This window comes from Cydia strobilella, chromosome 18 (genome assembly GCF_947568885.1).
Source record: "Cydia strobilella chromosome 18, ilCydStro3.1, whole genome shotgun sequence".
Classification (NCBI taxonomy): Eukaryota; Metazoa; Arthropoda; class Insecta; order Lepidoptera; family Tortricidae; genus Cydia; species Cydia strobilella.
The window spans coordinates 5,084,379-5,098,480 of NC_086058.1; the positions used below are offsets into that span (position 1 = coordinate 5,084,379).

The 14,102-nt window shown below is 37.2% G+C and overlaps 1 protein-coding gene and 1 long non-coding RNA gene across 3 annotated transcripts in view; both read left to right on the plus strand.

The window, feature by feature from the left end:
- Positions 1-14,102, plus strand: part of LOC134749449 (uncharacterized) — a 604,512-nt gene that overhangs the window by 235,012 nt on the left and 355,398 nt on the right. The window lies entirely within an intron of this gene.
- LOC134749401 (uncharacterized) overlaps positions 1-14,102 on the plus strand; it is a 38,974-nt gene that overhangs the window by 4,856 nt on the left and 20,016 nt on the right. The window contains exons 6-9 of the mRNA XM_063684320.1: positions 1,052-1,307; positions 2,139-2,299; positions 9,039-9,223; positions 11,139-11,295. Coding sequence (XP_063540390.1) covers positions 1,052-1,307; positions 2,139-2,299; positions 9,039-9,223; positions 11,139-11,295 — 759 coding nt within the window. The remainder of the gene's footprint in view (positions 1-1,051; positions 1,308-2,138; positions 2,300-9,038; positions 9,224-11,138; positions 11,296-14,102) is intronic.

Here is a 14,102-nt window from a genome sequence, read left to right on the forward strand (position 1 = left end):
AAGTACGGAACCCTCGGTGCGCGAGTCCGATTCGCACTTGTGACTTGGCCGGTTTTTTTTAACAGTAATATGCATGATATTTCTTACGTATGCTATGCTTAAACGCTGCAATTACATTTTCACAGGCTTTTATACCTAAAGCTGATTTTATTAATGTGTCTGACTAGATCATACTTACTAGGAGGTCCCAACTCCCAACTCTTTCTCAATTTGTAAACACAGCAGTTGTGTTGTGTTTTTGATTTTCATTTCACGTGTACGATATATGATTTGATCAGGGACCGGCCCGCTATCCCTTATCCGGGTTTTATAAGGGTATTGCATAAGGCTTAACTTACCATACCCTTTGTCAGACGAAACCCTTCATTTTGCTTTTAAAAACCCTTATATTTGTCTACACACATTTGTGTAATCGGTAGCCCAAATACCCTTATAAAACCCTTATCATCCGCTCACCAACACCTTGCATATTGCTTATAAGGGTTAGCCTTATAAAGGGCTTCCCTTTTAGCATATAAGCGTGCTAATTTAAGTCGTCTACCTTGTTCATAAAGCACACATTACTTCGAATCCGAGCGATCGTCGGCGGCGACCGAGGCGTTCTTTGACTAGGCACGTATTTTCTTTCCTTTTCATACACTAGCGTAGATATATACTAATCCTGTCTCTTTCACGCAACGGGAAACCTTTATAAAAAGCGCTTAAAGATAAGGGTAACCCTTATTAAGGGCTAGCCTTATTTTTGGTTAGCTTTTAGATAAGATCAAAAGGGAAAGTCTTTCAATGTGTTAGTCGTGTTTAAGGGACGCCCATTTTATCGCGGAAAGGGTTGTCCGGTCCCTGGATTTGATATTTACCAGTCGCTTTTCGGTGAAGGAAAACATTGTGAGGAAAGCGGACTAATCCCTTTAAGGCCTAGTTTACCTTCTGTGTTGTAAGGTCGGGTGGCAGTGACTGGTGCATATGCCAATTCTTGAGATTAGTTTGCCAAGCGGACTGCTGCTGGTAAAAAGCCTGGAAAATGATCATTTTCATTTCATGTGCCTTTCAGGAGATTTCAACATCCCGCCGCAAGCTCGACCTGGATGAAGAAGCCACTATCGCCCTCCGGACGCGCTCAAAACTCTCCCTGTCCTCCGTCCCCATCGACCACATAGAGGGCTCCTTCGTGCCCCCCGACGAGGCCCCCATGCCGGCCGCAGACGATGTGTGGACCGAGTTCCTGCAGATATGTCTCAACCCCGAAACCGAGGCGCAGGATGATGATGATGATCCTGAATATAACGTGGCGCAGGATCCTGATGCCCGTGAGTACATACACAACCATACAAAACCCTCCCTATCTTCTGTCACAGAATAAGTAATAGTATTATCATACAGAACGGCCACGCACCGCCCCGCCCCGACTCGAATGACCTCGCCCCGCGACAGCAGATTGACGGCCGTTTGCCGGCCGCTCAGTACTGCTTTTAAGCAACTTACATGATGCGTGTACAGACGTACCGTTCACACATAGAAACGCAGGTGATTTTTGATGATGTATAGCGTGTGGTTCTGTACCCATCACAGACCATCTCTCTCAACTATTAGACGTAGCAAATATGACATAAGAAGCGCACCCGTACAAATTTAGTATGGAGTGCGACCACATCACAATTGACAACAAAATAAACTGTCATGCATTGGCGAAGTTGTAGGGAAAACATTGTATGTTAAGAGTCCCCGGCAAGCTCGATTCTCCATACAAACGTAGTATCTCTCATTTTAAAACGACTAGCTGGATTGCTCTGAAACTTTGTACTTACAATAGGATAAGGTATATCTAGGTCTGAAATTAGTTTATGTAGCTTCAAATACCATAGTAAAAAAATACAGCGAATTTAAGTTTTTTATACAAAACATGTTTTTGGTGTATTTCGTTAGTTTTATATACTAGAGCTACCTCACCTCATTTCATTGTATGTGCAAAGTATCATTACAATTCAATACGTAGTTTTAAAATGAGAACGAAACTGCGTTTCGATGTGAAGGTGCTATTTGGCCGAGCTAGCCGGGGACTTAGTTTTTGTGTAAAAAATATATCGGATGTAATAACTCTTTGCCGCACGCAAATAATTTTGTTTTGTCAAAAATTGCAGATGACGAAGACGAGGAAGGCCTCGAGAACATAATGAAGATATCGAAGAAGGAATTGAACGATCTAGTCACGGAACTATTTAGCGTTATGCCTGATGAGGGTGATGAACTAGGTGGTAAACTGACTAGCCAGACAGGGAAAAATAATGGGAAAGAACAAAATGTAAGTAGACCTCAACTTCATAAATGTCTTTATGCATCCTAAAGAAGCCATTGGCACAGAATAAGTAATAGTATTATCATACAGAAAGGCCACGCACTGCCCCGCCCCGACTCGAATTACCTCGCCCCGCGACAGAATTCTGGCAGACTTCTGGCGTACGCTCAGTACTATTTTTATCTGAACTAGATTTAGATTAATTTTTAACATGACTGGCACCTCTTTACAGTGTCAATTAGTTGTAACGTAGTATTTAATTTTGTACGCTATATGGGTTAATGACTGAAATAAAAGCTTTTTTTAAGCAACTTACTCACACTATGACGCATGCCGCGTGTACAGACGTGCCGTTCACACATAGAAACGCAAGTGACTTTTGATGTATAGCGTGTCCGCCTTGTGCCATTGGTCCGCATTCGCAACCTAATCTGAAGAGAATTGATATTGACTTTATTTAAAATAAATTATTTCACACCATGCATGAAATACAGCACCAAAACTATTAATAGAGAAACGTTGACAGCAGTTATATTTAGACACAATTTCTATTTTATATATCGTATATAACTGAGTAGGTAACTTAATCGTGACGTCATTTGCTAGTATTTCATATAAATTTCATAGTGGCAAATCCCCTATTGGCGCAGACACTGTTTTTAGGTAGGAAAACGGTAGATGGCGCTACCACGATCAACAGTACTCTGTGTGACGTCTCGAGCTTAAATAAACAAAAAAATAGTTTTTAATGTGTTTTTGACTTTAAAGTGTGTTCAAAATGACAACAATGGACCAATTCGCAACAACAAGTGTTATTTATAAGAACTGATCAATAGATAAAATGAAAACGGTTCATAAAATTTAGGCAGTGACTAAGTGTTTTTGAGTGACAATATCAAGAGTTCGTGGATTTTTGTGACTAAATTCATAACATATACATTACTAAAGTGTCAATAATAAGAAAAAAAACGGAAGAATAACTATTTTTGGAGGTACATACAGCATAATCTCTAAATTAAGGCAAAAAATAACAGTTTGTTCGACTCGCCTACAAATATTGAAGACAGCGCCATCTATGATAAAATAGCGTTACCACGTGGATCAAGGTTGTGATCGAAGGCAAAGAGACATCTTAGTACACGGAATCCATTAAAGAGGGCGCTAACATTAAATAACGATCTATTTATATTATAGCACCATGTCCACAAAAACCGTCAAAGTTTTGAGTTCCAGAAAATCATTGACTAAAATTATTTGCAAAAAATGCAAAACGACTATTACCACAAAGGAATTTTTAAAATGTTCTAAGTGTAAACATACATACCATCGGAAATGTACCACTAATGTTAGCTCCAAGAGGTTTTTACTTATGACAATTAAAAATAAACAGACATGGAAATGTAGCAACTGTGTAACAAACCTAAACACAGCAACTAAGAGTGTGACATCTGAGTCCCATACTCTTGAATCGTCAAGCAAAGTAAATGATGACTCTTCACAACTAACACCTACCTCAATACATAGTGATTTACCACCCAAAACGTCATGTACAGCTGACGTACGTGAAAATAGTCAAATTTCGCAGTCTACAGAGCGGCAGAGCGACGAGAGTCAACGCCTCCAACAGCAAAATAGCGGAATACGGGGAGAGCCGGGAGAGGTGAAACCGCTTGACGAAAATCAGCCCACTGAGAAGCAACATACTTCAGAGCAAAACCACTCGAAACAATTTGAAGAGGAGCAGCGCAAAGTTGAACATGGCGAGGAGCAGCGCGACGAGGACCCATGTGTCGACAATCAGTGCAGTGTGGAACAGTATGCAATAGGTACTAACTTGTGTGAGACACAAGAGTCTCCTAAACGCGTTAACACCTCGAAAGCATTGGAAGAGAGCTCCTGCGATAGCAAAATAAATACCGGTATCGACTATGTCACAAAACGAAAGGCTAGGAAATCTTACCATATTTCGGACGAAAATCTTGATATATCTACAGTCACGGACGACTCGGACTCTATGTCAATATCAAGTAGTATACATAGTATACAGGAACAGTTAAGTCTGCCCAATATACCCGATTTGAATAGTTCTGAAATAGTGAGCTTGCAGTCTGCAAACCAGCAATTAACGATACAGCTACTAAGCGCTCACGAAGAAATTGCTCGCTTAAATAGTGACATTACTAAACTAAAAAATACACTTGACAATTGCTATATCAAAATAAATACTTATCGCAAAATATTAAATGAAAATACACCTAATAATTCAATTTCAACCGTAAGAGGTAAGAAAAAGAAGAAAACCGCTAGCAAGACTAAATCTCGAAACTCTATATTACCTCTACCCACGAAATTACATATAAGTAGCACGCCAATCTCGGACTTAGCCCAAAAAGAACTTTCGACGCCTGCGAATTCCAAGAAACGGACTACAACACCGGAGGCTAATTCTTCAAAAAGTATATCGTCATCACTCACAATAGAAACGACGGAACATATAGCAAGGCCGAAACTTTGCCTAATAAGTACTAACAAAAGAAACAAAATACTGCAAGTGGCACAGAATGCACTTTCAAACACTTTAGAAATATGTCATTACTTAATGCCCAATTGTGGAATTACAGAATTGTTTCGTGACATTAACAAAAAAACCATAAACTTCACGAAACAGGATTATTGCATCATCTACATCGGGGAAGAAGACTTTAAGGAAACTAAAGATTACCAGGGTTTAGTGAACATTATAAGAAATACTTTATCAAAATTAGACTACACAAACTTCATCATATGTTTACCTACATACAAGTGTAAAAATACAGGTATTATGTTAAATTGGAGGATTGAAACTTTTAATAATTTACTTTATTGTGATAACTTAAAATACGAGTACTCATTTTTGCTTGACTCAAATCTCGAACTGTCATTTGAGTACGATATGTTTAGCAGAGCGTCTGGATTTGTAAATAACAACGGTGTAAAACAGATATTTCAAGGTATCAAGAAAATTATCTTGTATATAGAGCAATTTAACAAGTTCAACCAACCGGAACAAAAAGTTCTTATCTCGCCCAAAAAATATAATATAGGTGCACAGACTGACCCCTCGTCTCCTGTAACAAATGACCCTAATATAGCAACGCACTCTCATTCCTTTCGTGCCTAAAACAAAATTAAAAACTACAAAAGCTCACCACGATTATACTACAAGTTTCCAGTTATTACACCAGAATATAGCTAGTGTCTTAAAAAAACAGGATGAGCTAGAAATTGTTTTGGAAGAATATTCCGCAAAAAAAGAGCCTATTAATATCCTATGCCTAACTGAAACTTTTCTTAAAAAAGGAATGGAACAAAACGTTTGCATTAACAAATACAAAATGGCGGCTTTTTTCTCGCGCCTCCGTGAAAGAAGAGGCGGTTCATGCATTTTGCTTAAAAATGAATTAGATTATAAAACATTAAATATTTGCGCTCAAATTGCAGAAAACTATGTATTTGAATGTTGTGGAATACAGATAGAGCAAACGGGACTGATTGTTATCTGTATATACAGGACTCCCTCTTCGAATGTACTGGTATTCTTAGAAAAATTAAATTATCTGCTTTCCAAAATAAATAAAAAACAAAGCAAAATTATCTTGTGTGGAGACTGGAATATTAACATACTCAAAACTGATAAGATAAGTCAAGAATTAATTAGCATTTTGGAATCAAATAATTTTAAAATTCATACCGCTGCACCGACGCGACAATCGTCGTGTATAGACCTCGTTGCCAGCAACATGGCGCAGGTATTGAGTCGAAATGACCATTTAGGCTTGTCGGATCATAATACAGGACAGTTTGTCTCATTTGATGTAGGGAAACTAAAATATCTTAGAAACTGGTACGAATATAGGCGAGACTTTAGTGTGGAAAATACACAGAAATTCTTCAATGCTATACATTCTTTATCTTTTCATAATTTATTTACTAATAATGAGATAAATGCAGCATTCAATGAGTTCCATGATTTACTAATCCTGTTTTTTGAATTATGTTTTCCGAAAATTAAGGTGAGAATTACTCAAAAGACTAAAAACTCGCCATGGATAACGAAAGGGATACGGAAATGCTGCAAACAAAAGCGCTGTCTCTATCTCTCTTACAGGAAATCAACTGCAAGTGATAAGTCACTTTGTAAAAGACTTTACATTAACTACTCAAAAACGCTACGACGTTGCATTAATAAAGCTCAACGCATGGTCAACAAAAAGACCATTAAAACCGCTAGAAACAAATGTAGAGCAACGTGGTCAGTAATTCATCGAAATATTAACACCAAGGGATTTACAAAACAGGTTGACCAAATATACAACAATGGAAAATTCATAGATGACCCCCTAGAACTAGCGGAAGCATTTAATAATTTTTTCATAGACCTTACTTGTAAAAATAATACGACTACAGCGCCTCTACACAGTTCTCATAAATACAACCAAATAAACTCTATGTATTTAACTCCCGTATCGGAAAATGAGGTGTTAAACATTATTTTTTCACTAAATAACACAAATTCAGTTGGATATGACTTTATAAGCACCAAATTATTAAAATTATGCGCTCAAAAGTTAGCTATTCCTCTGACGTATCTAATTAATCTCTCTATCACCACAGGTATATTTCCGGATCGTCTTAAATACTCGATAGTTAAGCCAATATACAAAAAAGGTAACGCTCTAGACATGAATAACTATAGACCTATCACTCTTATCCCAATAATTTCAAAGGTGTTCGAAAAAGTGATTGCTAAAAGATTATATGATTTCCTACAAAAAAACAAACTACTAAGCACGGATCAGTTCGGATTTCAGTCAGGTAAATCGACGTCTCTGGCTAGTTTTTCTTTAGTTAAATATGTTACAGAGTGTCTTGATCGTAAAGAGCCTGTTATAGCATTATTTTTAGACATGTCTAAAGCATTTGATTTTGTAAACCATAAAACGCTTCTCAATAAACTTTACGATTATGGCATTAGAGGGAAAGCCCATGACTGGCTTACTGGCTACCTAAGTGATAGGAGGCAGTGTACAGAAGTATCTAAAGTAGTTAATGACGAAAAAGTCTGTGTCATGTCTGAATATAAACTTAATCGACGAGGAGTTCCTCAAGGAAGCATTTTAGGACCATTATTGTTTCTTTTATATATCAATGACCTTCCCGATGTAACAACACACAAATGTATATTATTTGCCGACGACACGACTTTATTGTTTAAATGTACGAACGTGGATACCTTTGAAAATGAGATAAACGAAACCATTAGAACCATAGTAAATTGGCTGAATATACATGATCTTAAAATTAATATTAGTAAAACCAAAGCTGTACAATTTAGAACAAATAAGAGCCAAGCATTATCTTTAAATGTAATGTACAATAATGTTAAAGTAGAAATGGTTAATTCTACTGTCTTTTTGGGATTAACTCTTGACGAACACTGTAACTGGAAAAAACATATTGACCTTGTATGCACTAAAGTAAACCGATTTGTGTACGCACTCAAACGGCTAAAACAAGTCGCATCCCTAGAAACAGCTTTAAACGCCTATCATAGCTATGTGTCATCTGTGTTACGATATGGCGTTATAATCTGGGGTAACTCTGTTGACATTGATAGAGCATTCAAAGCCCAAAAAAAGTGCGTCAGAGCATTATGCGGTATTGGTACAAGACAATCGTGTAAGCCCATGTTTAAAAAACTTAAAATTCTTCCTTTGGCATGTATATATATAGCAGAAATATGCATTTTTGTAAAAAAACATTACGAATACTTTACTTTTATAGCTCAAGTAAATCCAAATGCTAGAGCTTATCGATTGAACCAACTTCTTAGTACAAAAAACAATTTGGCTCTTTATCGAAATAATGTAGATGGGATGACATACACAATATATAATAAACTGCCACAATCGTTAAGAGACATGCCATTTATTAAATTTAGACGTGCAATTATAATATTTTTAAGCGAGCACAATTTTTATAGCGTTAAGGAATATTTAAATGTAGATTTTTATTAATCTTGTGACATTTTATTATTTATTAATTCGCCTATTCTTGGCTCTAATTTCAATTTGTAAATGTAAATGTTTAATAAATTATTGTAATTGATTGTGTAAATATGTAATATAATGTTAATAGGTTTTAAGTTTTAAATTATTTTGCATGCCTACTATTATAAGGTATTGACATTATCTGGACATAATACTTTTGACTCTACCATCTTATCTGTACATAATGTTAAGCAAATAAACGCATTTCATTTCATTTCATTTCATTTCATTTCATTTAGGGTTCCGTACCCAAAGGGTAAAAACGGGACCCTATTACTAAGACTCCACTGTCTGTCCGTCTGTCACCAGGCTGTATCTCATGAACCGTGATAGCTAGACAGTTGAAATTTTCACAGATGATGTATTTCTGTTGCCGCTATAACAACAAATACTAAATACAGAATAAAATAAATATTTAAGTGGGGCTCCAATACAACAAACGCGATTTTTTACCGTTTTTTGCGTAATACGGAACCCTACGTGCGCGAGTCCGGAGCGGACAGCGGAGTCTTAGTAATAGGGTCCCGTTTTTGTGTGTATGAAACTGTTTATGTTGCATTTTTTCCATTCCCGTCTGTATTTCAAGTCCCCTAATTAGTTATGTCTACTAGGTTAACTTGTGCATAAATTGAGAGCTCTTATTTCTTATGTTTTAGCAATCATCAACTAGTTGCAAACAGGAACCATCGTCCGAGGAAGAAACGCCACAAACCCCGGCCCCGGTCCAAACGAGAGAGAAAGAGAAGCGGCTATCCATTGGAAAGAGCGAGGTGCTCACCGATAACGAATGCCAGGAGAGTGAGAAGGAAAATACAGAGAAGAATAAAGCTCCTCGTCCTCCGTAAGTATATGAACCATCGTCTATATCATAGACCTAGCATAATAATAGATGTGACATACGCGTGCGCCTCTGAGGAACAGAACATACGCAATGCGACAAAATTAAAAACACGTTTTAACATTCCTTCCTTCCATTTCATATATCTTTATTGCATACCATACCAAAAACAACCTACGTACTATGATTGGTATAGAAAGGATCGCAATCTCTTATGGCAGAATTGTTGTAAAAGTGACCGCGTTAAGCTTTAAATAATAGTTACTAATCTCTCCGGTTGCGCTAGTTAGGCTCTGGGACATGAGTATAACATGAACCATATAAGGCAACAAATAACCCGACCAAATTACGTAGGTTGTTTTTGGTAGTATTTCGGTGTATGGTGGCGCCGCCTAATTACTGTTTTTTGATGGACACTTTTCATACATAGAGATTTGGCTCCTTTATACAGTCTCCATGCTACGTACTTTGGTCCGGTTCATTGTTGCCTAAAAACGTCTACGTAGGGACTTTTTAGAAGTAGGTAAAAAGGAAAGTGAGACTATGACAAGGACAAACAATAATAGCGCTTTCTCTGCTACTTCTACTGAAAATTTAAAGGACCATATGTACTGTAAAACGTTCTACTATACATGTGCGAATAGGTAATTCGCAACTCGTGTCGATTTAAAACATTCCCTTCGACCGTGTTGTAATTTATCTCCACTCTTTGCGAATTTCCTATTTTTCGCACTTGTATTATATTATATTTCAGTTTATAATTTATACAGGGTGGCCAAAAAATATGTGCATTCCCGTTGCCAGGGAGGTTTTGCGATTATACTGAGCAAGTTTTACCTACTATGGGACCAACCCCGAAATCTTGAAAAAAAAATTACCCTCCCATAGAAAACGGACCAGCCAAAATGTATGAAACGGCCAATATTTTTTTGCCATTTCAGGGTTGGTCCCATAGTAAAAGTTGCTCAGTATAATCGCAAAACCTCCCTGGCAACGGGAATGCACTTATTTTTTAGCCACCGTGTATATAGTAGTGTGAATACTTAAAACACAAATCAAATAGTATTTTATACAATCGTGATATAATAGAGAGCTTTTCAGTCGAGTACCGTGTTTAAGCAACGAAGCTTGCTGAGTTGCTTAAGTTAAGGTACGAGATTGAAAAGCTTGATTATATCACTATTGTATACAATACTTTTTCTATGAGACAAAAAAATAATACTTTCAACTAGTAGAATCATATAGGTAAACAAACCAAAAGTATACAGCTAAGATACGCGAGCTGCCGCAGCCCGCGATACCTTCATACTCGTACACGCCCCGGCCGCCGGGCCCGCGTCCCCGGCGGGTTGGTCAACGAATCTCCTCGTAACTCATGAGGCCCTGGTACCTGCTCCTTGCTAAATTCAATTTTGAGACAGTTTTTTTCTCGATTTTGGCCACCGTAGCCTATGGAGACTAACAAACAACGCTAAGCGGTTTTCGTAGGGTATGGATGTTGCTATATGAAGGGTGTCACATGCGAGTTTCTGACTTATGAAGCAATTGTTTCTACTACAACATAAAATAAAATGTTTTTGTTAGTCAACCAATCACAAAGCAGATGCGACGCAGCAGCGTGTTTAAGTAGGCTAATTTGCATTGAATCGAGTCTCCTTAAACAAGAAATATTTAATCGAAATGTATGAAGTTCTATTTTCAAAAATTTTATAATTGACTAAACCGTATCGATAAAATTCTTATACTTGAGTCGGAAGTGCCATAGACTATCCAACGTTGAAAAGAGTAAGGTTGTAGTGTTGCTTATGGAGTTCTAATACACAGATTATACTCGACGAGTAGAAAAAATATTTAATGAAATAATTAGATTTGTTCCCGTTGTTGTGTAACGAGTAATCAGTTTTAGTTGTGATGTCAGGCTTCCGACGGAAGTGACGATATCAGTGGTGGAGCACGGCCTGGCCGCGGTCCCGGGCGCCGCCGCCGGCCCCCCCGCCCCCGCGCCGCCCGCGCCGCTGCAGCACCTGCTCGTCAGCAGCCAGACCGTGCTCGTGCAGGTCGAACAGGGCGCCAAGGTAAACTAATCCAATAATCAAGGATGTCAGTGGCATAAATATATATACATTCCCACAGTTTCAAAAATATGTGTACGCTCATACATCTTAGACAATAAACTCGTGTTCACATATTTTTGAACCATTTGTCTGGATCGATATTTTTACCTTGGATTGTAGATATATGTAAGAATAGAATAGAATAAGAATAAAGATCATTTATTTCAGCAAAAGGTTACAGACATTCCAGGGGTCTCCGCACTAGGCAGTGCCTGTATCGCGGGGAACCAATTATAATTTAAATATCAGACTTTGTTACAATTACAACTACAAACTAAGGCTTAATCTTAATGTATAAGCGGGTTTTCAGAAAAAATGGTACCATTTACTTTTTTTCGAAAAACCATTCACTTTTGAGTTATTTAGACTAAGAATCACGAGTACTATTGAATGAGACAAAGAAAAGAAGTGTCCCCAGTTTTTCATACTGGGTGTCAGTTTTGTAACGGTCCATACAAAATGTATGTGAAAATGCGTTACAAACTGTTCTTTTTTTGGGGACATATTTTTTTCTTTTTAAATCGATAGTCCTCATGATTCTGAGTAGAAATGTTGTTCACCAAAAAGTCAGATTATTTATAAAATAAAGATATTTTGAATCCCCTACTTGTTGTGTCGTATCAGGCGGTCAAACGAAAGGCTCAGGAATGAGATACATGGAAATTGCTCCACCGACAAGAGCTAATAGGCTCTTAAATTGATGATGATGATGACTTGTTGTAGCCATTCGTTTTATATGATATTACCACAGACAATATAACTCCGTAATAGATGGCCACAGTCTAAGTCAATTGTGTAACCAACTATTTAAGTTGCTCTCAGTTCACTAGATGGCCCTAGTAGTTCTTTTCTATGGAGTTACGTCCTTTTGCATTTGCGTTTTGCGTTCAGAATTCACAGGCGTTCACCACGTTACGGTAGCTTTTTACCCAGCCAATTTTTGTCAATATGTTATAACAGATGGCGCTAAATATAAGATGTCACCTACATAGATTATAAAGCAATTTGACGTTAGGTTAGGTGTCAATGTCACCTGTTTTACCGTTGATTGGCACTTTATTTTTTCAAACTTGTTTCAAACAAAGCCAAAATGTCGAAATGCGCATATTATCAATGTAGAAATTACCAAGGGAACATTTCAATGTTCCGTTTTCCGATCAATGATGAAGATCGGTTAATGTTATCGTTATGGATTGTCAACTCAGGTACCCTATTTACCCATTACCTACCCATCTTAATATCTGGCGTAGGGGTTTGCTGCGCTAATTTTACATACTGCTCTTCTCGTACCAAGTCTACCTGCTACTATTACTTGAAGCTGTGTAATCAGTAATTTAAGAGCATGATATGTGTGTGTGGCCGTACATTTACTGCAAAAATAGGCTGTCAGCTACCTGAGAGCTCAATATCGTCACGTCGCTCTCACTTGCCAGTACAAACTCAGTCGCCGACGCCGAGGCCGAAACCGGCCAGGACAGGATGATGATGATACCTATTTCAATTCTCGTAGTAAGTATTTCATAATAAATGATTTACTCGACCATATGCTTAGGTACTTCATAAAAAGTCACTCAACAAACATTATTCTTCAACTGGAATTAACTACCAAATTCAGTTTGTATTTAAACTATACAAATGTGACCCATATTTTGGTTTCACTCTAACATATAAATTTCCAACAGACAGTAATCTTGATTTGTCAAGATCTTTGTACCTTTGGGTACAGCAGTGCAGATAACATATTTTTTGATATATACAATATTCTTTATTGCACACCTCACATAGTTCACAGTAACATAAACAAAGACAATTGGATAGAGGTAACAACAGGCGGTCTTATCGCTTAAGAGCCATCTTTTCCAGACAACCTTTGGGTATTGGAGACAGTAGAATTAGAATATATTGTGGGTGGCGCAAAGAAAAAAATATGAAGTCGAATTGAATATAATGTATATATATAATTTAAATGTTTAAGCTGATAACGTATATTCGGTATTAAATGCAGGTATAGTCAACCAATTTGATTCCTAGGCCACTATGTCATAATGAATCAATTTTATTTGATCCTCTACTATATACTTTTTGAGTGACGGGGCACCTCCTTATTTTGTCACATTTTTATGCTGATAAAATACACCATGTTTTGTAACTTTATCTCAACTACAAGGATGTGCTCAACCACTTTGAAATTTTTATGTTGTATGAAATCTGAAAAAAATAAGTTTTTCTTTTTTATATTTTTATTTATAAGTAAGTACCTTTTTAAGTTTGAGCACCCCATTGTAGTTGAGGTAAGGTTACAAAACTTGGTGTATTCCATCAACATAAAAAGTGTAATAAAAATAAAGGGTGTCGCTTCTTCTTGCTAGTTTGAATTATTCCCATACAAACGTGAACCACCCTAATGTATGTCATGTCCATTGTCATGTATCTAGTAGAGTAGAGCAGTTTTAACTGCTGCTTATCGCTTTAGCGATAAGGTTCTATAGTGACCTAAGAATCAAATTGGTTGACTGTACAGACACCATATGAGATTGAATATAGTCTGATCAATACTGATGGCCTTACAAATAATTTAAACTTTCTTGAAGTTTAAATTATTTGTATTGTTATCAACTTCTTAATGAATATTAGATATCAGTCATTAGTCGAATGGCAAACAAGCATACGGCCAACCTGAGCAGCATTTACTATCCCTACCCTACCCTACCCGGCGCTGTCGCTAGATCACAGATGCTGGTTAATCAAGTTCGCTATTCATTTACCTA